Genomic DNA, 26,296 nt, shown 5'->3' on the forward strand with positions numbered 1-26,296 from the left:
TGATTATGATCTTTTAAAAAAAAGATTTTTTTTTGCGTCCCTGAGGCGATAAATTAAACATGGTTTCTTTTTTTTCTAATATCAGATTGTCATACTTTCCGAAATTCCGATGTCATTTTTTAGAATACAGCAATTTGATTCTCTTATCAAAGCGATTCCATAGAGGTAAAATTAGTCTTCAATCTGCTCTTTCGACATTTTTTCCAACTTTTTTCTTAACAAATTATTCAACTTCTTGCACCGACTGGTTCAGTTTTTGGAAAATTTGTAAAATTTTTTGAACGTGAGAATTTTGGAGCTTAGAATGAAATATCAGGAAAAAAGGTGTGTATTTTTTATTGAATTATGTAACCTCCAGTAGCCCGTTAAACAGTAGAATTGATAAAATGACTTACCAATTTTTGAACTGAAATGTTCAGTCACCTAATCTTAGAACTTTCGAATCACTTGGGCAATGAGAAGAAATTACCATTACTATTTCTAGAAAAAATATACACAACATTACGGAAGTATAAAAATCGCAAAATATAACCATATCCAATGTCACGTAGTGGGAGTATGAGTATACCTTCAAAAAGAGCATAGCCTTGTGGAAGAAGAACAGTGGGAATACAAAAAATTACAGAGAATATTGAAAAAAATATATTGAAACTGGTAGCTTTTACTTTGGAATACCATTTGAATCATTCGTTTAGACCTTATTGTGGACAAGAAATACTTTTTGTACCAATGGACAATTTGCAAAGCGCTCCTAAATTTTTGAACGCATACCGTAGGATTTCCAACGATTCCGAAGAAGTAAAAATTCTTCAATGCTTTTGCTCTTCAATGATCAACAGTATTATTCGATAAATGTCTTTCTAAATGGAAAACTTGTAAGTCGTCGAACAATGCCGCTGTATTTCACGAATATCGTGTAAATTTAACTCTCGTAACTTTTCTAGTCCAAGCCAAATTTCTCGCAAACCTACGAGCAATGGTTCGGCGACCAGACCTCTCAGCTCTAGAAGATCAAGCCATTCTGGTGGAGAGGAAAGCCTCTCAAGATCTGCGTCAGACTCAAGTGTTAGCAACGTTAATACTAGTCAACCAGTGCACAAAAAGAGTGCTCCTGGAACACCTCAACCAATCCATGGGTAAGCTTTTCTTTAATGTAAATAGACGTTACATAAAAATGTCTGAGATTCTTTGTATGTAAGGGTTGTTCCTAAAAAAATCATTTATAAATTTCGGCTGGCTCGCCGCCTAAATCGGCTTCAAATAATTCCAAAATAATTTCCTTATTTTTTCAAAATTTAATTTCAACTCTAATCTGTGTTCACAAGAGGTGGATGTCGCCATTTAACTCCTTCAGGAGTACATTGAATCTACAAACGAATTTCAATCAAATTTGGTATATGAGCGTTTCTTGGGTCGCTGACTACGCATCTGAACTCAAAATTTGAAAATTGGAAATTGCGGGTAGTATGGTGAACCATAATCCAAAAAGTTATTCGATTTTTGTGAAACTCTGTATTTAAGGACTTTTGAGGTCGCTGATTACAAATCTGAACTCGACATTACAAAACTCAAAATGGCGGATCTAATATCTCAAAGATGTTGCCATATTGGATCCACCATTTTGAATTTTGCAATGTCAAGTTAAAATTTCGAGTTCACATTCGTAAACAGTGACCTCGAAAAGCCTCAGAACACCGAGTTTTATCGAAATCGAATGACTTTTCAGATTTTGGTCCGCCATATTGGATTCGGCATTTTGAATTTTCAAATTTCCAGTTCAGATTTGTAATTAGAGACAAAAGAAACTCCTCTACCAAACTTTATCGAAACCTGTATCCCTGAAAGAATTAAATGGAGAAATCCAACCTCTTACGGGCATGGATTAGAGTTGAGATAAAAATCTGAAAAAATGAAGCAATTTTTTTTAAATTATTCGGAACCGATTTGAAGGGTGAGACAGTTGAAATTCAAAAATGAGCTTTTTAAGGGCCACCTTAATGTAGAGCCGAGTTCAAGGGGACTGAGAAAATCGGTTGAATTCTCAGAATTTTCATTTCAGCATTTGTTTATTTATTTCGATTGATTTTTTTTTCATTACCAAATAGGCTTATGGAGGTATATTTTACAATGTTTGTAGGAAAGTTTATCACACAATGCGTTGTTATTTCACTTGAAGTATCAAGGATTTTTTTTGGTGTTACAATATGATAAACTCTACATTTCGAGAACAGCTTCATTGATTTGATTCAAATTTTTCGTAAATATTCTTGGATAGTATACCCTTCCAACCTAGATCACACATTTTATTCAATCATTAGCATTCCTTTTTAATTAAACGGTAACGTTGGTAATCATACACAAAAAGTTAGACTCCATTTCAACTGATCGTTGCTTTGGTAAAAAAAATGTGTTCAATCTAGGATTGAGGTTAAGTATATAAACTGTGCAAAACTATTATCGTGAAATTTTAAGTAGTACAGCGCAGCTGTTTGCCAGATTTATATATTGTTCACCACAAACTGTGTCACTCAGAAACGTGGTTGACCTTAACTGAAACAACATATCGTATTGATAAATTTTTCTATAAGAAATCCTGAATATACGAATCAGTAAACCTACCTTTTAACAACAGAATATCGATCGAATTACATGAACTGTTTTATTGGGAAAAATTCTAGAAATTTTCTCATTTCTTCAGCCGTCTACTAAGATATTACACCTAAGAACGACCATAGGCGTCCTTTTCTGCTTCTTTTCGTTAATACATGTAAATAGATGCAAATTAATTTAGCAGCAGTATTTTCTACTATATGAAATGACGGCAACAGTAACTGAAACGTTATTTCACATTCGACTAAATCCTAGAAACTGAGAATTTATGCTGTAAAAATTCATCTGTATAGTGTGTTCGAGTGATGGTGTCATGCCAAAAAACGCATCGCAAATGGTGCATTCTTAATGTTGCATTTATTTTTAACATGGGATTTATGATAAAACTTTTGTCCAAATAAACTTTTAAAGAAAGTTTAGTTCATGAATAAAATCAATGCTGTGTATAGTTTGGGTCTGAAGGATGTATCCATTGATATCGAACACTGAAAATCTTGATTTATTTTAATGGCAATGTCAATCTATATCATGATATTAGTAAATACATAATGCCGTAGCAGAGTCAAATTCGCAGTGTGTTAGGTAAGATAAAATAGGGTAGATAGACAGCTCTGGCTTTACTGTACTGATGCACAGTTCCACGAACAGCCCGGAGTCCGGCCTGGGAGCATCGCGAACATCTTTGCCTGGTAGCGGAGGCGAGGAATACTACCTTGACGAGCTTGAAGCGCAACCACCTCTAGGAACATGTCGAGCTCTGTATCCCTTTGACGGTGAGATGAGTTAATAGTAACCAAGTTGTATGAAACAAAATTAAAATTAAAACTTGAGAAATGGGAAATAATGATCTCAAAATCGTCAACAATGTTATTTGTGCCATAGAAAGTTTTCGTCTCTGGAGCACCTGATGTAAGAATGTATGTCGATGAATGTTTACATGTTGGAATCTTACGCTTATTTTATTTTACCATTAATTAGTGAACATGAATGAAACAACATTCCTATTATATAAGAAAAATAAATCCAAGCAAATTCGAATAACAAAAGCTAAGAATTTAACAAATTTAGAAGAGGTTTCACAAACTGAATGCTCTAAATCACCAAACTCTGGTGTTTGTAGTTATATTTCAATTTTTTTGAGCCGATTTTTCTTCCTAAACAGATCTGCGCAGGTTGTCTAAACGTTCGCGAAATCTTACGTCGTAGTATCGTTATAACGGTCAACTGTAATTGTTGACAAACTTATCTGTCCCACTCAAAGGATTAACCACTCTGGTTTGTCTGTACACCAGATTCAAAGATCTCGGAGATTTCATTGTTTTGGGATGACTTTACAGGATTTCACAAGATTCCACAAAATTTTGAATGATTTCAAAAGATTTCATAGGATTTCAGGGATTTTATGTGATTGGTTAAATTCATTTTATGATGGGCTGAAGTTAGTAATGTTATCGTAACTAAACAATGGGCATAAAAAAATTACTATTTTGCAATTTTCTAGTGACTTTGAAGTGGCTAAGTTTTAAAAATATGAATTACTTTTGCCTCATTATAATTTACTGCATTTTAGAGATTCCTAAAAATACGAAATAACTAGTTTCTCGAAACACGAATCATTACAATAACGTTACCAACTTCAACCTCGTATTTTATGTTTGTTAAAATTTCGCGTGATCCCAGCCGATTTCAGACATCTCGAAAGATTTTTTAAGATTTGATGACAGGTCGTACATTACTTGCAAAAATCTATCTTTATCAGCCCTGGAAAAAACTGCCAGAAAATTTTTCCTTAGTTCATCTCTGTAGAGCTCTGTGGCAAACACAACAAGCTCAAAACATTAGAACTAAATAAAAAACACTCATTTTAAACTCTTCAATTCGGAAACTTTTTCTCAAATTGTCGATATCTTGGCTTGTGTTATCGAAATTTTTTCAGATTCATGACTATTACATAATAAGTATCTTGTTTCACTCAAGTTCACCGTCATTCGAATAAATAACATAAATAACAGATTTTTCCAACGGTTATTTCCTCATTTCTTAACTTTCAACTCAAACGATGCAGTCCATTAATTCTGAGGTCAAGCTAGGTGAAAAAATTTTCATATATTATCAATATTTGCAGCAACAAGCGAAGGATCCATACCCATGTATGACGGAGAAGAACTCTATATGATTGAACTCGATCAAGGAGACGGCTGGACGCGTGTGCGACGTATTTCACAGCCCATTGAAGGCTTCGTTCCCACATCGTACATAGAGTGCAATCTCTATAATACATAGCTAAGTTCCGGCGAAGTAGCAAGTACCCAATTACAGAGATTGGTGGCTCTTGGAGGTGGGAGGGAAGAGTTACGTCCAGCTGAGATCCCGAGTTTTGAGCAATGCTGAAAACAAAAGGAGACCACGAGAAGACAACAGAGCGAAAGAAAGAAAGAAAAATGGAGTTGCTACAGTTGACTATTCTATTTATAGCAGCTTGGCTGACGGCGAAATAAACATTTGTGTTACTTAATAACAAACTTTGAATTATACTGTAGCAAAAATCAATTTTTCAATCGATCGGCGTAAAACCATAAATCTCTTTGACGCGTAATCAGGCTAAATTGTTTGCCTTGGTGGTGGATAGTTTTTTACAAGATCGTACAACAATCACAGTTGCATCGGGCAAGAGTATATAGTGAAAAAAAGTGAACAAATCCTGCAGTTTGCGCATAGAGCTGGCAACGTTAGGGTATAAATTTTTATGCTCAAACTGTACACATAGTATTCTCTATAAGTAAATAGCGTTTAATAATAAGGATACGGAATATATTTATGGCAAGGATTGCCTAGGTGTCGAAAAGTTTGGTGTAAATGATCCGGTCAGATGAGGAATACGAGAAGACTGAACTACTAAAGTACGTTAGATGCGACATCGTGTCGGTGTTACTCTGGATTTTCAAACTTTACACTAGACATGTGCAATTTGCCATTGGAAATATTAAAGTTAGATTATGGCGAATTCAATTTTAATGCATTCGGTACGATTTCCCTGGTTTTATTACTCTATGCTATATAAATGTCGGCAAACTAGGAAAACCGCACTTGGTGTCTTGAAAACGATGCAGCAGTTAGGTTTGCTATTAAATTCTTGTATATAACGAGGGTGCGGCGTGAATAACGTTGAAGTAGAGAAAGTTTCTTTCGTGCAGCGTCACAAGTATCGAGTGTATATACATTATATTAAATTGTACGTTTAAAATAAAACTACGTTATAAATATATAATATGAAATATAACCAACACGCAAAACCTGTTTCGAGAGAAACATTATCTGTGCAATGCTTCTATTGAATCCATGATTATGTGTCCAGGTTTTTTTGAGACTTGTAATTAATATTATAATATTTATTACTATTATTATTGGTCGCAAAGCACAGAGGTTTGTATGATATTCAAACTTCGAGCAAAGTTGAGATTTTATATTAACAAATCCCAACAGTATTGCCAATATTGTTATTTCAATTGAAATATCAAAGTTTCTATCGATTTATAGCAGAATAAAAAACAAGAAAGAAGCTAATTTCGTTAAAAATGAAATCCGCTAGCTGTATTATTCAAGATTAATATACGTGTAGGGTATCTATCTAATGTTTAATCTAATATACGTGTCCATTGTATGTATATTTTGTGATTTTATATCTATTGACATGTATTGTAGATAATCAACTCTGCAATTCAATTATACTCTTGTTTAATAGTAGTAGTAATAGTAATGATGATGATGATGATGATGATGATGATGATGATGATGATGATAATGATAATAATAATAATAATAATAATAATTACATTAAAGGACATACTAAAAAAAACGTTTAACTCGTTTTTACAGTAGCAGCCCACATAATTCGTTCTAACAGTGAGTTTTTTTTTTTTTTTTTTTTTTGCAACCGAATATTTATATTCCTCTTCTCGCACTCTCTGTGTATATAAATAATACAATATTATCAATGACTAGGTAGTTTTTACACGAATAAATTAGAGGTCACAAAATACGGTAATATTGATGTAACGAGACGTCGGTTTTCATTCTGATGAGTTTTTTTTTTTACTAATTATAAATACATATATAGTTATTTGTCGCGTTAACCAGTAACCACGCGACTCGCGTTATTGGCGAATAATTGAATATGGATCATTCAGCGATATATCTACATATAAAATACAATTATATTATTATACATGCAAATATTCTGGGTAATTGCCAGAGCCGAATGCAACAAGTCATGATTAAAATAATGTAAACTTTTATTAACAAAAAAAAAAAAAAAAAAAAACGTTTTTTAATTCACATTCCACTCACGATCCAAATTCCTCAAAATGAAGGCTGAATTCAACTAAAGAATTTTCACGGAATGATGAAGAAACACGAACACTCGCGCGCGCGCGCCAACGCAGCAAACAGAGAAAGGAAAAAAGAAATCAGTTAGTTTCATAAAATGTATTGCAACGTCCGATTGGACAATTGACTAGATCGAAATACAGAGTAATACAAGGTAATTCTTTTTTTCAAACATAGGATACAATCTTTACAAAGGACAGACGTTTTAAAATTAAATACAAATAGTAATGTGCTTCGGTATTTCGGCACAAGAGGCTGTAGATAATCTGTCTAAATCACAAAAATGCTTTTCATAACATGCGCAGTTGGGGCGGCTCTTTAGTTTAAGGCGAGAACATTGTTTTTACCCTAACTTTGAGCGATGTTGTTGACGTAGGTACGTATATCACCCACCCTAAAACGTTTTAAGTAATTGATCTAGTAGCCGCTCATACACGGCAAGCCACCACCTAATTTATTTATTGAAAAATTGGCAGTCAGACGGATCAATATACAACAAAAAATTGAATTGTTTTTATCATAAAAAAAAATAACACATTATCATGTATACGTGTTAAATAAGTTAAAACTGGGGTTAGCAAGAAATAACGTTAGAGTTCTAATACATCATTTATATATATATATATATATATATAAATATATATATACATGTATGTACATTATACATATATATTTATATTGCATACATAATATGTATAATACATCACACCCTTGTAAGAACACATCGTGTGTTATCAAATAAATCGTTGAAAATTTCAAGCTTGTTTGCATGGTACATAAAAATGACATAGATAATTATTTGTCTTCAATCAATCTTCCTACTTTTTTATATTTGGCAGAAGTCGAAATAGTTTGTAAATCAATCAATACATCTTTATATGTGTATATGAATATAAAAAAAATATTATATGTGTATATATATACATGTATATTACAATATGTATATATACATACGTATATACACATACCTACTGTGAGCAATAATGACATTATGTTCAAATATTCTAGTCTTGTTCGTAACTGTTGCCTTAAAATGAGCCCTTAAGTCTTGTGGTTTCTCTCGTTTTTTCTTTCGCTCTGCTTTTGCATAGTTATTGCAGCATAATTATCTTTAATAATTTCGTGAGACTATAAATTGAACGTTTAAAAGAAAAAGACGAAAGGTAACAATTTTCCACAAAATATGTTTACAATCTCTTATATATAATACGATAAAGGATATACTTATATATAATCACAGTAGTTGTTTTGATATCAATTAATTTTATGAACGGTAATCATAAACGTGTGTTTTTGAGAAAAACTTTCAATTACATCATGCTATGTACGTATTTGTACATATTTACTCGCGTAATACGGAATAATATTTGAAAATTATATCGCAACTGTTCTGCAAGGGTGTTTCTAGGATGAGTTACAAGTGTTATATATTATATTTAATTAGTGTTTATAAGACGAAGAAATTAAATCACTTTGGCGTACGTATCCCGCACCGGTAAATATTATTGTTCTGTCAGTCTCTTCTCTGCACCACACATATAAAACACAATTATACTTGGCTATATATATTCTGATAAATCGCACGTTGTCCCGAATTGCTAATACTCAAATCGACACGTTTAATCGGTCGAATTAACATATAAGTGCAACGGGATTAACATCTTTTTACTCTATTTTCCCACTTCTACGTAAAAAAACAGACAAAAAATTTCTTCTCTTATCAGGTAAACGCGCCACACTCCAGTTTCATTTTCAGACTGTCAGATCTTCCCAGTCTTCCCGCTCTCGTGGTGTCAGCTCGATTTTAACTTCTATCAAAGTTTGGAGTAGGTCGTGAACTCGCGACGTCAACGGGTTGTTTTGTAAATCAATAAATTCCAGGGCTGGTGCATGCCTCAATCTTTCCACATCAACATCTGCACAAAAAACATTAATTAAAAAAAAATAATAATACCTGAACACTAATTGGAATACATTACTTATCACGAATTTTCAATCGCACAATGAAAAACGCTTGAAAATCATTCGTTCTCCGGAAAATAGCATTTGTTTCACGGCTTTGTGATTAATCGAGCAATTGTTTTTCCAATTAATCGATTAATCGGTAAAAATGAATCAATATATGTGTGTGTGTGTAAATTATTATTATTAATATGATAATTACAACTCTGAATCCTTGAATTTGGTCTTTCGAAAAGTTGAAAATTATATTTTTATAATATCTCAGAATAAATAATACGACGTAAAGAAGCTACTGAAAGAGTACAATTCACATTACATACTGATATACAAAAACCGCAAGCACATGCAAAGGTGTTAAAAAAAAATAAAAAAAGTTCAGCAATATTCCCGGTTTCATGACCACAATTCTCAAATTGTCCGACTTCTCGGTTTTCCAGGATCAGTATAATACACCCTGTTGAAGTACAAAAGAATTAGGGCTGTGCGATTAATCGATTAATCGTAGACTTCAATTAACCGTTTCTTCTAAGAATAACCAAAAATAATCGATTATTTTTTCTGACTCGACTATTTTTCCTCATAATCGGTTTTGATTTTTTACTCCCATGAACGACGCAACGCAATATCAATTTATGTGATTCAAGTATCAATTATTATCATTGTCTTACTAATAGGTATATATATTTTTTCTAATTGAAATGACAAATCAGTGTTGTTAAAAATTGCTGTACTAATTTGTATTTGAAACGAGATCGGTTATACCAATTTAACCGTTGCAATTTTAATTTTGTAACTGAAGTGTAATATCACGGTTTTATTGTTCGTTGCGGAATAAAAGAAATATACGTAAATGTACAGAAGTAAAATGATAAAGTTTGCGAACAAACTGAGACTGTGCAATTAATCGATTGATCTTTTTTTCGGTCATTGATTAATCAAACCTTTCGATTATTCGGTTTTTTTCTATTTTTCGATTAACCGGTTAATCGTACAGCCCTAGAACAAACATAACTGAAACATACCACAAAAACAGTAAAAAATAGTATTATTTTGATGAACAGAGTTGAACTAAATTTTGATACTAACCTATGATTGAATTATTGTTGGCAAGAAGTTGTTCCAGTTGAGGTATTCTGCAAGTGACGGGTGGTAACGCAATGAAGGTATTATGGGAAATATCAAGCCTTTTCAAGGCTTGCAATTCCGAAAGCTCCTCGGGTAGTTTACTCATTTGGTTGTGGCTCAGGTTCAATTCTTGAATTGAAGAAAATAAAACATAATTCATAACTCATGATTTGTCTGCAACAATTAACCGATCTTTGACGTATTACTTAAAATTAATCTGATTGAGACATATATTTGACACGAATGTTCATTCAATAGTTTGCGATATTAGATCACCGAATTCGAGATCAAAAAATTGTTTTTTCAGCACTCTATCCTCAAAATCGCGACTTTGTCGTGATTTCTTGGCTCTCTTGATAAAAAATACATATCGAAACTCGTATGGATAAAGTTTGACTCGGGTCTCACGTCTCGTCAAAAAGCCTCATCCATACTCGTTACGAAATGTACTATTTTTATTCTTCTCTATCATATTTGACTTATTAATTTTGTCCGATTAAAGAATAGGAACGTTTGAAAAAATTTTGAGAAATAATAACAACAATAATAATAATAATACGACTCGGACCGTTTTTTATCAAAATTTTTTAGACGGTAAAAAAAATTGCATATTCGGTAAATTCGTAACGTTTCTAGCGTATTTGAAATCTGCTTTCTAGAAGTCTGTTCAATTTTATTCATTTGATTTGACGGTGGACAAAAATTGGTCGTTGCATTAAAAAAAAAAAAAAGTTGTTTCATCATATCGCACCTTTAATATTGAATTCAGATGGTGATCGTCAAGCGTCTCGCGTCGACGTCAGATTTAAAGTTGCAGTTAATGGCGAGACTATTTTTTTCGTAAATTCTCATTCCAGATTAATTCCAATTTTTTTTTTTTGAGGATGTTCTATTTTTGTTACATTTAATTCAATTAAAAATTTTACTTTCGCCGCTGGTGAAATCGTTCTGCATAAATTATTCAGCGACTGCAATCTAAGCTGCAATCGGCCGTGATCTGAATTTATAGGGAAAATCAGACAATTTTAATTTAAGGCTATAATAATTCGAGAAAAGTCATATACGAAAATATCACGTTGTATGTTTCGAATTTCCGTCATAAGATGCCGCAATACTATAAGTCATTAAGAGTTACTATTCTAAAAATCCCGTAATTCACTTATTATCACTTTATTTCTTTCTTGATAATTTCAGAGCAAATCTAGTGATTTTGCATATGTATCGTATGATATTGCATGATCTATTGCATCATTCCGGAATAGTTTAAATCTCGAATAGATAGTATATACTGTAATACGCGGTTAGCAAACAGCTTCGTAATTCGTTGGAAGAGAAATTTATTAACGTGTTTGGAAACTATTTAGAAATGGTTGAAAATTATTTGGAAATTTGTGAGTAAAATACATGCGAAATAACATTTTTGAAGTACATATCAATGCATCGAGTGTACAGTCCCGTCAAAAAAACTAATATCGACAGAAATTCTCAGTCAACTGTTTCAAGTCAACAGGGAATAAGCATATTATGATCCTATCATTGACTGTACACTAGGGTGGTCCTTATTTTGGTTAAGTCGGAATTTCAAACCTCTCACCCCTTGCATATCTCCCATTTGCCAAAAAAAAAAATGTGTGCAAAGTTTAAGCCCAATCGGACAACGTTTACCCAAGAGGGTCAAAGTTTAATATTGGAGCCAAATGGTAAAAACGAGCTTGAAGGCCTTTATTTAAGTGGACCAGCGAAAAAAAATCGTAACAGGCTATAATCCACAAGATTTCTAACTAAATTCACAACTAATTGAATGTACTGATACCGAGTTCCGCCAAAAATTTCTATGTCGAGTTGTAGATGTACGTATTTGTAGATGTACGTATGTTGTAGAATCTACGTATTTACATCTACAACTCGACATAGAAATTTTTGGCGGAACTCGGTATCAGTACATTCAATTAGTTGTGAATTTAGTTAGAAATCTTGTGGATTATAGCCTGTTACGATTTTTTTTCGCTGGTCCACTTAAATAAAGGCCTTCAAGCTCGTTTTTACCATTTGCCTCCAATATTAAACTTTGACCCTCTTGGGCCACGGGTAAACGTTTTCCGATTGGGCTTAAACTTTGCACACATTTTTTTTTTGGCAAATGGGAGATATGCAAGGGGTGAGAGGTTTGAAATTCCGACTTACCCAAAATAAGGACCACCCTACTGTACACTGACAAACGAAAGAATGCGCGAATACCATATGAAATATCACGTTGGGGGCAACACTCGACATCAACTATTATTAGGTTTTCAATTGACCGTGAGCAGTCTAGACAAAAAGGCAGAAATTTGCAAATGGACTAATTACGTGTACTAATAGTCAGTTGGTGTCAAGTACGAGATAGCGATTAGTCAGCCTAACTGCCACCAGACGTTGACGTTCATTCGGCACATGCATGCGCTCACATAAACAATTATTTATCTGAAAAATATGAAAAACTCTTCACCTGACTTTCCAGTGGTAACTGGAATAGGGTGACAACGGGTTGTCTAGTCAAATTGCCTTATGCTTGGCATTTCAGAGGACATTCGTAATCATGAAGTATACTGCATGTCAACTTCAAGTCCAGTTTTTTGACGATCTATAGCCAATCAAAAATAGCCGACCTTTTGTTTATTTATTGCAAGCAATGCGTCGATATTTTTATAATTGGACAAAACGTCGACTTTTTGTAGTCGAATGATAGTCAGTCTCTGGCTGAGTGTGCTACCTGAGGTAAAGTTTTTATGTCGAGTTTGATCACAAAATCAGCCACTTGTTCTTCAAAAAAGAAAGAGTGGGAAGTTTTGAATGAAAAACCATGAAAAGATATTTCGATTGAAATGGTCCAGTGATTAGTAATATGAAATGGGCACATTATCCAATCTAGCGCCTTTTGTTAACGCCAAGTTTATTAACTTCGTGAAATTTCATTTAAAGATAGCTCATTATTATTACTAATCGATGAATATATCTTGAATTAACACTCTAGTCTGTTATATGCATCTTGTAAGTCGATTTTACATCAATTGTTTTTCGGTCTATCGAAGACCTAAATAATAATTTTTATTTCAAGCAATTTGTGGTTAATTCAATTCTTATCAAAATGAGCTACGACTCATCAACAAAGGCAGAATAGTATTGGGCCTAAATAGCTGTCGATAACTGCAGATTCATACGTGCAAAGCTTACTTTGTGCTTATGCTTTACACCACCAATACTGAGATCTTATGAAATCATTTGGAATATCCGAAATCTCGTGAAATCTTCGAAAACCGTGTGAAATATTTGAAATCGTATGAAAACCTATAAAATCTTTTGAAATCCTGCGAAATCCGTTTAAATTTTTTGGAGTCTTATGAAATCTTGAGAAATAGTTTCAAATCATGCAGTCTTGAAATCTGGCGTACGTACGAAATGATATAATTTTAAGTGATTTTTTTGTCACCCTTCGGTGTTGAGCTAAGCATTTGTTATCAGTAAATTTATTTGGCAGTACTTTTGTTCTAGACATATTTTTTAACTGGATTGTACACAAAGCTTATGCAGAAAGTGTACAGTCTTGTTACTTCTTTTTACCGTTAGTACTTGTAACCGATTTGTATTGGCTTACCGTTGATCAGCGAAAATTTGACGGCAAACTTTGGCGGGATTTTTGTAATCACATTGCCGGAAAGGTTGCATCTTTTTAGCTCTGTATGTCGCATAAGGTGGTACACCGCGTCTGGCACCTGCATCAGTTGACATTCGGACAAATCTGCAACAAGTATATGGAATACGGAATTTTTAAAATACTGCATAGGTGCAAAAATTATTACTGCAATACTATTTTAAATGTTATGAAAGTCATTTTTGAATTTTGACTGTATCACCCCCGAAATTCGCGCCAAATAATTCAAAAATAATTCTTCAATTTCGTCAGATTTTTTTATTTCAACTCTAATCTGTGCCGCCAGAAGGTTCATTTCCCCATTTAACCCGTTTCAACGGAATATTAAATCTGCCAAACGGATTTCGACGAAATTTTATGTAACAGAGTTCCTTAGGTCGCTGATTACGAATCTGTGGCGGATAAAAATCCCAAAAGTCACTTAGTATTGCCATATTGGATCCGCCATTTTGAATTTCGAAATTTTGAATCCAGGTTCGTAATCAGCGATCCAAGAAACTCCCCTGTATCAAATTTCATCGAAAACCATTTGGTAGATTTACTGTTCCATTGAACAAGATTGAATGGGGAAATCAACCCTCTGGTGACACGGGTTAGAGATGAAATAAAAAAAATCTGACAAAATTGGAGAATTATTTTTTACTTATTTGGAGCCAAGTCGGGGGGATGAGACAATCGAAATGCAAAAATGACCTTTTTAAAGGATCACCCTAACTGATATAAACATACTGATTTGGGCGGTGGTGATACATTTTACATATCTATGTATATACCCACGAATCACATGCAATTATTATACCTATATTAAAATAATTTTGACTCTCCTTATACTGGAAATTACGTTCATATTAAAGGAGATTGGCTAATAACGTATATGTACATTGTACATACGTCACGTGAATTGCGATGCTTATGTGCTGTCGTAGCAGTTTTCAGTAAAGCCGACCATGCAGTCGCCGACACCGGAATTTAACACGAATACATAGCAATTTTTTTCAAATTAGCCGAGCGGTCATCCTGAGAATATCCGTCAAATATGGAATTATTTTTACACTGAGGCAGAATCGTTTTCGTACATTTGCTCACATTGCATAAATTCGTTTTTTTTTTAACTTAAACTCATATCGCCATTTAATAATATGTATTCGAATTATTGTTTGTCATTTTTTCGGAAACATTTTACATTCTGTTCGACTTATAAATAACTCAATTATAAATAATAATTATTATTCCTATTTCAAATCGATACAGCTGGTACATTCGCGTCAGAAATCAAATTAAAATCGTGCGAACTGGCGGGAATTTCAAACCGTTGACGAACTACGTAATTGTAACGGAATTTATAAATTTTTCAATAACACTATCGTGGTGTTTGGAAACAAGAAGGTGTACAATTTTTAATGAAAGTTTTTTTATGGCGTAACTTTTTTCGTCTTATTGCACTGTATATTGTTGTGTAATTCATTACGAACAATTGTCGGAGTATTAGAATGAATCGATTATATCTTTGGGAATATGTTCACCTGCATGCGCGAAAGAATCTCTTTGAAAGTGAATATCGTGTTTGCAAACACACTGCAGGCATTTCACGCTTTCTCCTGTACGATTTCCGCCTGAGAAACTTTGTTTATATAAAGCTGAAATGGTTACCAGTCAATTAACAAGCCCAGCTCATCCGCGTTATACGGGCTCGAAGTTGTGATTTAATTTTTTCCAGATTCGACCAAAAATTTTATAAGACTAGATTAAACTGTAGGAGATATTACACGTACCTCACATACAATCAAAAAAACCTTCGCATTATGCTTATATAACAATTGCAAAATATTCTCTTGTATAATAATTAAGAAAATTTCCACACTGTTGTCCAACAGTAAAAAAGAAGTGATATATATTTGATCACATGCCTAATTACTGGCCTTATTATACGTATAATTCATTGGAATGCGTTACTTCATAACTATGCATAGCGGTTTGAATAATGATGTATCGAGTGTAACAAAAAATCACGGTCTCTTTATACTGAACGTCAATTTTGCATAAGGAATACGTGAATTTTAATATTTTTTGAGTATCTTGCAATTGGTTCTCCAGAGAATGCATTTATTTTGATTCTTGATCTGTGATGTGAAATAGAAATACAGTATAATCTCAAATCACCGGGCCTGCTGCGAAATATTTAATTGTTTTTCTTTTTTATCTCTGGGAATATATTTGAACTTTAAAAGATTGACTACATGCATGCTCAAAGCGTCTGTCGTACGTGTAAGGTAGTGGATTCTAACCGAATTTTAAGATTTAATCAAGTCGGTGAAAAAATAAAAAATTGTTTTTTTTCTTAGTTTTTATAATGACGATACAATGGTTATAAACAATATTTTTTCATTCATATGAACTGTTGTAGATACTTGTAGAGTCGTTGACAACTGTTCTTCACATTCATCAATGATATAATATATCTTGCTCGGATTATGCGTGGATTTCATTTAACCGGGTAATTCCCCGTTCCGTCCTCCCTGGTTAAGGGGATACCCGACCTTCATCTCTAGCTATAGATCTCCCGAAGCTGAAACTTTTTTGATTAGGGCTATTTTTTACGTAGAATTCGAATATCAAAAAATAAAAAATGAAACAATTGTGGTACAGTTTGTTTAATTTATTTTTCATCGAAAAAAATGGGATATCGCAAAATCCATATGATCAGTTTTTCGAAATCAAATTTGCAGCACATGAAAATTTTCTCCGATTTTTAAATTAATTTTTGCATTACTGACGTATTGTTTACTAAAAAAAATTGATCTTACTACAATTTTTTCATTTTTATTCTTTTATAATTGGATTCTATGTAAAAATTAGCCAATATTAAAAAAGTTTCAGCTCTGGGACATCGTTGCTTCATATGGCTATAATAGAAATGAAGGTTGGGGATCCCCTTAATAGAAGTTCCACTATAACTTCAACTTTACTCTCGTCACAACGAGTGCTTTGTTACTGTAACATTGACTGATCATTATCACATTTAAAGGAATTGTCAAGCACAAAATAAAAACCAATATAAAATTAACCGTAAAGATAAGCTCATGTGTATTTTGTCACTAATTTAACAATTATATCCAATCGGCTACAATCAATTCTACTAGCAGTTCTTCAAGATTCATACGAAAGAATCATATTTTCTTTTGAAGAAAAAAAAAAGTTACTCCATTAACCCCGAAAACAATCGAATTGACTCAGCAGCTTCACATTTCGAGTCTTGCGAAATCGATTCAACTTCATCTAGGTAGCTTGAAACTGATTTAATTTCGAGTAAAAGCAGTCGAACAATTTCTGACTTGTTTGCCAGAATGACAATTTCGGTCACAAAGGTCGTTAAGCTAAATAACGGGAAGTTCTAGGATTCAAAATTTCAATCCAGTTATTTTTCCTGCTCCGTTTTAATTTTGTTTTTTTTCAATTTCGCATTCACACGTACGAATATTTCCTGATCGAAAGCAAAGTGCCTAGACTCGAAAAAATTATCGACTTTACCAAATATGGAGAAATAAATATGGTTTCACCCAATAACCCAAATTGTTTTGTGATAACAGTTTTTTTCATAAAATGAAATTTCTTTTATTCAAGTAACTATTCTATTAGTATAAATTTCTGTAGTCATAAATCAGGAAGTCGTGCGGATGCTAATACGGAATTCCAACTCGAGATTCATCTGGAGTTATGTTATATATATATATATATATATATATATATATATATGTATATATATATATATTCACGTTGTCCCACTTTGTTGTGTTCGGCGTTCTGTATAGACGAGTCAAACTAGGTCACTCGATAACTACCGCCTGCATCTAACCGGTATACACAGATGGGCTGCACCTCGATTATGGGTCACTAGATTCGTCGCGTACGCAGAAGCAAAAGAAATACTAAAAAATAGCAAAGGAACTAACAATAAAACCGCTAATCAACAGCGAAAATTTGAAAATTTGAAAAATCAAATGTATGTTTCCCGCGCTTTTTCATTTAAGAATGTATTTTGAGCGTACGTTCCTCATCCACTGTTGCCACACGGCAGAGGCAGCGTTGATACTTGACACACATTGGAATCGGATATAGGTCTACGAAATTATTACACTATATAATATAGGTTACATTATGAATAGATTCAAACACATGCAATTGTTTATTATGCTAGGCCTACGAATCCTGCATAGAGCGAAAAGTCGAAGCTACAGCACGTGACTAAAACTTCCGGTTTAACAGTTTATCGTTCATGTATTATGAATATTATTACGGATTGTTGGTTGTCGCGTCATATTTCGTTTGTATATTTATATAATTATTGCACAGAAATTTAAATTCATACGGTGTATTTCAGATTGAGCCCCACCTAATTTGGTTTGAATAACTGTAACCGAAATGAGAAAAGCATTTAGACCAATAATTAATCACACTTAGGCACACAACGCGTCGTGGAAGGAGCGGTACATTTTTCCAAATGCATGTATCTTTTACCTAAATCCTCATCTTCTTGTGCTCTCTCACAGCGTAGCACTACTCGTGTTACCGCGTGCGCCATCTTGACTACTATACTCTGCCTCTGTTATCTAGCGAGTGGAACGAGATTGAAATACAGTACCGTGTCGCCAGTAGGCTAACTCTAGGCGGCGCCAGGAATTCGCATTACGTACCTGGCGAAAAATATTTTTAGAAAGTTTCAGAAATCACTAAATAAATTTACTCAGAATGTGAATTTCAGACAGTTGGTCAGTTTTTTAATCAAAAATCTCAATTGCCAGATTCGGATTATTTCTAGGACTTTATTTTTAGAAATACATCAATTTCTGTGCAAAAAAATAAAATGAAATTCATTTCGGTAGATTTACACAGAAACCTTAATATTTATATGAAAATTTTGGGAATATTTGTATAAATCGACTTTCATGAAAAGTATTCTTTTAAAAATATGACCAGATTTTGCAACTGCATTCTCGAAAAATTATTTTCAATTAGCTGTTTCCTAAAATTCTTCTAATTTTTCTCGAAAATTTTAAAGCCAGGGTGCTTACTAATTTATTTACTTTTACGTGAATTTCAATATTAAATAACACCTTTATTTTCCACGACATGTGATTCTAATTGTTGTTAGAATATTGGTAGATAATATTCGGCAATTGAAACGCGGAAGTTGATCGGCGTGAAAGTGTGTACACGCACATATACATAAGTACATAGCGCGTGTATTATAAACACGCGTTCGCATGTATAAATAGTTTTGCAACAAGGCCAACGTACGGTTCGAATTAATTACCAAACCGCAGAAGCGCGATACATGTATGTAATACGTTTATGTAATACATCATTTTACAGTGATCCTGCGATGAGATAGGAACGAGGGATTTAAACATGTCGAAGTTCGTTGATCCTTAGTTCAAAATATATTTTTGGATTTCAATTGGCAGCGCTGTTTCGTGCCTGTTTTTCCTCAGAAGATGGTAATACTGCATGGATATGTATAACAACTACGAGTTAGAAAGACTAATAGGCGTTGATAAAAACATCGCAATCTACCCTTTTTTTGATTTCATCTAAAAAAAAGGATAAGTTTAAAGCAATGTGGCGTCAAAGTCGACTATCAGCTACCCGTTTCAGGTAAATATGATAAAATATTGTGGCACAGAAACCATTGTGCGAGCTGTTAGCCTTTTATTTTGTGGAATTAAGTCGTCAGAGAGTAAAACATGCGATGAAAAAACACTTTTACTTTCAAATGCGAAATAGCTAGTATTGCAAATGTGTTTACTGCCATCTGGTGGCATTTTGAATTCTTCCCTCGTGCTAAAATAAATTTGTAGGTTAATTATTCAAACTGAACTTACAGATTTTTGACTTCTATCGAAATTGGGTTTAAGCAATTAAACTTTTCTTACAGCCTTTACATCATTTTTCAATCATTATAATCATATAGCCGATATTAAATTGCAGGCTTGTAAATTACACATCCGATCTAAAATTTCTGAAATTCAATACACGCATATTAGTTCCAGGACAATGTTTTTTTTACAATACCTAATCGGGGAGTTTTGTAAAACGACTTGGAACGCTGTTAGCGAGTAGTTTATAAGTCTGCAAAGGCGAATTGAAACCTGGGAGCCTGCACATTGGTTTTTACCAAGATGTACATTCTTTTTCCGCGTTCGTGCGTGCGTAGCTGGCCTTAGGGCCTCAAAACAAGCTACCATTTAAGGGTATCCTTCCTTTTACGGCAACGCCCTGCATTACCCGTAGCTCACATCTGCGGTGACTATAATGCATGCAAACACGCGTACACAGACTTGTGTTCAGTAGCCGCTGGTGTAAAATAGCGAAAACCGAATGTACGGAAAACCCTTCATTAAAAAACTCTCATATACGTATTTTTTGTTATTTTTTCTTACGTGGTTACGTGACGACAAATTGAACCTATGCCTAATCTAACCTAATTAAATAAAAACATTGAATGAACAATTGAAAGGATAATGTTTTTTAAACGGAATGCATGGTATATATTCTCAATGCAGTGCCAAGGCCTGTTCTCTATTTTTGGATTGTTGATCTTTACTAGCACTATATTGATGCGTGTGAGGTGCGTGTGTGTGTGCTTGAATAAGTCACTCCGAAAGGCCGAAGGTATTTTGCTTATATGTATTGAGGCCGGTCTTTCACTCGCTAAATTTTAAGCTTATGTAGCTGACTTGAACCTCTTCAACTCACATTGCATAATTATTTATTATATCGATTTTATTCTGTGTACATTGAATATGAAAATCCACGAAGTAATATACACAGATCAAGAGAATTTGATGCATATAACTTGAACAAATTCGAAAAACGTGCAAATTTAACACATAGTAATTTCTTCGGATAATATTAAGCATGTAAAGCGTAAAGAGATTGTAAACAAAGACAGGATGAGATTGCGAAACGTTTGATACTCGCTGCTCGTCTGTATTTCTTTGTGTCGAATTACGAAAACAAAGAACTCGGACGTTCGGAAGATTTACCTATAAAAGAAAAATATTTGACTGGTTTCAGAGATCAATGAGAATGTTTTACGAATCCCATAATTATTTTAGAGGAATAACGAATTCTCAGTGATGTTCAGAAATTTCTCACTGATTATTCCACGAAATAGAACGAAAATGATAAATAAGATGTCACAATTGTTCGGAGCGTTGTTTGTATCAGAAATGCTGTCGGAAATTTCGTATCTTATTAGCTGAGTGATGTACTTGCAAAGACAAAACATCGTTCTGTTAACAGGTAAAGTGCATCTCTAATTGTAAGAAATGATCTTTATACATAGATTAATCGGATATGCATATCTCTAAATTTTGCGGAGTGAAAACCGAGCCACTCCGTTACGTAGAAATGAAATTTTAATACGGAAAATTCATGAAAACTATTTAGAAAATTAGATAGCTTTTTAAATTTTTGTGAGTAAAATCTCACTCTTCACTTGAGGTGCGTTCTGAAATTAGCTGGCAGTGCTAAAAACTCCCTAGGATAGAGGCATTGCTACTCATGAACTCGGCAGCACAATAGAGATAAAAGATTGTGGACAGCATTGGGAGCTAATATCGGAACGCATCCATAGAGTGGTTCGATTTTCACACCAAAAGTATGACATGTTACTCGACAGAATTTCGAAAAATAATTCATGATAATAGTAAGAACAATTAATGATTACAAACATGAATAGAACGTGAACACTCGTTTATAAATGACTATAGCAAACACGTATAACTGGATAAATACGTGGAAAGTATTGCGTACAAGCTGATACGATTTTCAACGTGGGCGCGAGCAGCCGGTCCGCTGCTAATTCGCGTCGTAGGCTTTTGAATGCGTAGCGAGACTCTTCGCGGGATATTCTGCAAACAAAGAACTGAATTCAAGTATTTACGTATCAAACGCGCAACTATACAACCGACAAAAGAAGCGTACAGGTATACATGTAATGCGAAAGATGAAGAGGTTTCGAAATCCAGATTTTTAAATTAATCGAATCTTTTTCAGGTTATAGTATCACCTCTAAAACCAGCTAATAAACATTTTTTATGTAATTGTTTTAAAATTACTAATATTTGTAAAAATTTATTATAGTTCCACTACATTCTTTTAAATTCTGGTGAAAAAAAAATCGTCCGGTTCTGCTCCGATCATTATATCTAACATTGTTTCCGTGATGAACTTCTTTCGTTCTACAGATTTTTTTTTTCTCAGTATTTTAATAATTTTCGATGCGCACAAAACAGTGTTTTAATATTTTTACGAAAACTTTGGGCGAATTTCAAATATCTTCGATTCAATAAAAAATATACATTTTCATCAAAATACAATGAAAGTATCAAAAAATTGGTTCATTTCTTCCTCATGATTGCAACATGTTTGTTAGGTTTAAAAAAACTTCAGATTTTATCAACATTTTGGAATGAAATTTAGGATAAGTGATACAAAAATTCTCAAATTTTTTCAACATTTGAAAAATAGTGAAACAATGATTTTTGTATATTAGAAATGCACAAAAGGCTGGAAAGAAAATTTAAGAAGCAGAATGATTCCGCCACGAAATTAATCTCAAAATACTCATAACAAATAACAAGTCTATTTGAAAACTTGAACAAAGGTGTAACTGTGATAAAGAGTTCGAATACTACCGACGATAAAACAATTGCCCAAAAAGAAAGAAACGTTTTTTTTTCAAATTGGAGTGGCGCCTGCAAGTTTTCCCCAAATAAAAAATCACGAGATTAAAAGTCGGTGAAATTGGCACTGAATGCCCCATATGTATACTATAGTTATAAAAATCCAGGAACTCGTTTCCTCCGGCTCACTTTCGCCGCTACTGTAGCAGACGATTAGAAATCCCGTTTTCATTTCTAATATGTAACATAGGAGGATCGTTGTTGCATTTCTACGTTGTTTTTGCGTCGAATTTACCATCGCATTCGCAAGCGTACACATATATACGCAAAGATTGAGTATATAACTAAATATACATATAAATATACGTATATGCATGTAATTGAATATATGGACGTATAGTTAAATACCCGCTGGATCGTCTTGTATTATCTGAAGAGACACATTATGTGAGTCACCATGAGCAATAAGGCTAATTAAAAATGGTAGAAAAGGCTGTGCACAAGGTCTCAAATCTTTCCAAGTATGGTTAAGGCAAGGCCCGGGCCTTGTTCAATCCAGGAAGTACAAAGTGTTGCTGATCCAGCTGGCACTGCCTATACCGCGTGGCGTTGCTCTCCATGTACCTATGGGCTATGTATAATGAGTACAATAGCGTTTATGTACCTACTCTCGTCACAGGATTATATATGATTATATATCAGGGTTCTTTCCTTTGGAAGTGATCGTTTTCTCACCCTACCTGAAAATAATATATTGTGTAACAAGGAGGCATACTCATTGTCAGTGTTTTTGGGCCGAGGATAAGTTTCCAATATGAGTCGTAGACGAATATTGCAAATACGCGAAGCGAAAAGACCGTTGCCTCCTTGTTGAACGCGATTTTTTTATATGACAAGAGTATGTTAAGCGTTTTTACATGATACACGAAATTGAGGATAGCGACGCGTAATGTGAAATTTGTTCGCGACAGCGCATGCGCGCAGTACAGAAAAGACCCCTTTCAACTCCTAGGACTTAAAAGCGGTCTTTTCGGTACTCTGCGCATGCGCATTGGCAGACTCACGTAAGTGTTATAGAAACGGGTACTTTGTGTACGGAAAACACGCATGGAAAAATGCGCAAAACATGCTCGCGTTATATAAACTTGTTTTACTTAGCAAATCGTTTTCCCATTTAACAACATCAGGAATTTACAAATCGTTTACTACCACTTGGCCACATTTCATGATACCGACTTGTTCTAGAAGCATTTCGTAAGAAATTTAGTTCTTTGCAAAAGTATCCTTTGAGCAAAATTCGTATCTCGAACGATTCAAAAATCATAAATCTCTGAAATCACTTTCATGTATAGGATTCATATTTAAACATCTTTCGTGTCCGTGATATTGACCTTGAAACAGACTTAAATTACATTTTAGCAGAGAATCAAGTTTTCTACAAATGAAATGAATGACAGTTTTCCTATGTTACTTAAATGAGAAAACTTTAAAATCTGAGAGCAACCTTCTCAGAATTGGATTTAGAAGATATCCTTGTGCCAGGTCTTTTTTTTTCTGTGTATAAGTTTTTCAGGTGTGAGCGAAAAAAAATGTTACCTCCAAATGGAACACCGTATTTGTGTATGTACGCAGTTCTTAAAATTACCAGTAGAAACCATGTATCAGAAATTTATATTACAATCGCATATCACTACTTCGATGTATTCAACGTTCCAATCCCACGTGCTTATATTACGTTTAATTATGAATTCAGGACATTGAGTATATAGTAATTTACTCTGTACCCATATATTATACAGCTAATATATCTATACACATGTATGTATACACATTAAAAAGTTTATGCTATAATCCATGTAATATGCTACGATCATTCTATTCCGTTTGGTATTTCAGTCGAAAAGCAAATAGATAACATAACATAGGATCTCTTACAAACATGTATATATAGTAGTTGCCATCAGAAAGAAAACGCAATTTACTGTAGCCATAGATGTGGGTACACATTATGTATCCGCGTGATCGTCGTTTATAAGCAGGAAATTATCATGCTTGTCTCTACCGACCTGATGCTAACGGTAAAATAAATTTTCTTGCCCTGTAGGCATTTAAAAATTCGAGATATAGCTTCAAGAGCTTGTCTGTGGAATTGTGACACATATTTTAGGTGTATATAATACAGGTATGTATAATGTGTATGTTTCTGCCGGAAACGAATCGACTGGATAAATTGCGTTCTTATGACCCAAGGAAGGATGACTAATTATAGCAAGGTGAAGGTAGTCGGCTAAGTGTGTTGTATACGTTTGCGATTACACACTTGAAGTGGTATTGTCTACATACAGGCTTTGTCGTCCTGTCAACAACAAACAAAGAAAGAGTTCAGGCCGGTTGTGTTTTGACGGTGCCTTATCTCTATAATCAGGAATCCGATAACGCATAAGCGACGTAAAAATTTATCACGATGAAATTTTAGATAAAAGTAGTACACCACATAAACATAACAATTTACTACGGAATATTTTTCTGCGAATCGTTCGCGTCGATAAAATTGCAAAATTTGCTTTTCAGTCCAGAAGCACAGTTCCGTAATATTGCAAAATTACTGACGTCTGTTCAAATTGCGCGACAGCTAGAATTATCGCTTGTTTCGATTTCAGGTAAAACAACGCAATAAACGATATGGCAGTTCGCCGAAGAATTAAACGTTCGAATTTCGATTACAGTGTTTGAAACTGACTGACTTGCAGTCAGCTTCAGAGCGTTGGGGCAGAATTTCTATCAAGTACATTCTTTGGACGATCGTCTGCTAGCTAACCTAAAACTTGCGTTCGAATGCACAATCCTAACAATATCGGATTGAAATTTTCCACCGCTATTTTATTTCATCTTCACTCTTCTAACAACAAACATTGTTACATAAAATTCATGGAAACTATTGTGTAAATCCGTGAACATTCATCGGATTCACGAAATGCGCGCGAACCGTTACGCGTGAAATTTGAAAGTCTGTTTGTTTCTTTGTTGTAAAATATCGGAGATCATTGTTACGCGCAAGGTACTCACCCAAATTGCAATTGTCTTGAGCGGCTTCGCATCTCGACACAACCCTGATGATCGCTCTTCCAGCTAGTTGTACGCAAACAGCCATCGCCACATTGCGTTCTCCTTGTTCCTGGGAGATCCGCTGTACTTCCTCGGTGTTATACGACGGGGGCTTCATCTTCGTTTTTCTTATTTGTTCTTTGTTTTGTCAATTAGCGGAAAATTTCCCAATTCTATCGAACACACTCGCGGCTCAAACTCTTTGTCCGAAAAAGTTGACGCTCAAAACAATACAGAAAAAATGTATACAATATATATACGTATATCTGTATGTGTGTAAGTATCTGCACAGATGTGCGTTGTATTCGACGAACACACTCGACGCACTTATCACGTACGAACTACGCTTTACGTAATCTCTTGCATAGACGAATTGCAGAATATCTCTGACGGATTTTCCAACGGAATTACCGATCGATTGTATAATTTAGGTTGAACGAGTTTCCCGCGCCGCGTTTGAAAACGTTCTTCTTTTTTTATTATTTTTTCGAATACTGACCGGACAGTTTTACCGCCACTTCTTTTACGATCTGAATTTGCTAATCAACTTCTGGGCTCCTGAACGGAAATTGTGTTTTCCTTTCAGCTAGCCAGACCGAAGGTTGATCAGAAATAAGTCGAGTGTCGTTTTGTTGGAAATTGAAGTTAGTACTGGTGCGTTTGAGCGGCGAGCGGTGCTATTTAAGCCTTCCTCTCTCTCCCACCAGAGATGCATCTCCGATCAGCTGAC

At 34.1% G+C, this 26,296-nt stretch overlaps 2 protein-coding genes across 7 annotated transcripts in view; one reads left to right on the forward strand and one right to left on the reverse strand.

The window, feature by feature from the left end:
* The window catches only part of LOC107218783 (formin-binding protein 1-like), a 45,114-nt gene extending 37,665 nt beyond the window's left edge, over positions 1-7,449 (forward strand). For 4 of the 5 annotated variants that reach the window (XM_015656789.2, XM_046731543.1, XM_015656792.2 and 1 more), the window contains 3 exons: positions 945-1,136; positions 3,247-3,383; positions 4,736-7,449. In XM_015656789.2, the coding sequence (XP_015512275.1) occupies positions 945-1,136; positions 3,247-3,383; positions 4,736-4,893 (487 nt within the window). In that variant the 3' untranslated portion in view covers positions 4,894-7,449. The remainder of the gene's footprint in view (positions 1-944; positions 1,137-3,246; positions 3,384-4,735) is intronic. The other variant, XM_015656790.2, reaches the window with a different exon arrangement.
* On the reverse strand, positions 7,081-26,296 carry LOC107218784 (leucine-rich repeat-containing protein 20). 2 transcript variants are annotated; one of them, XM_015656793.2, is made up of 4 exons: positions 25,528-26,296; positions 13,718-13,861; positions 10,045-10,212; positions 7,081-8,912 (listed from the first exon to the last, which is right to left on the reverse strand). In XM_015656793.2, exons 1-4 carry the CDS (start codon positions 25,682-25,684, stop codon positions 8,749-8,751), a joined length of 633 nt encoding a protein of 210 aa, XP_015512279.1. In that variant the 5' UTR covers positions 25,685-26,296; the 3' UTR covers positions 7,081-8,748. The 2 variants fall into 2 exon arrangements, with proteins under 2 accessions (XP_015512279.1, XP_046587506.1); XM_046731550.1 differs by lacking the exon at positions 25,528-26,296 and adding an exon at positions 18,290-18,375.

Source organism: Neodiprion lecontei, chromosome 2 (genome assembly GCF_021901455.1).
Source record: "Neodiprion lecontei isolate iyNeoLeco1 chromosome 2, iyNeoLeco1.1, whole genome shotgun sequence".
Classification (NCBI taxonomy): domain Eukaryota; kingdom Metazoa; phylum Arthropoda; class Insecta; order Hymenoptera; family Diprionidae; genus Neodiprion; species Neodiprion lecontei.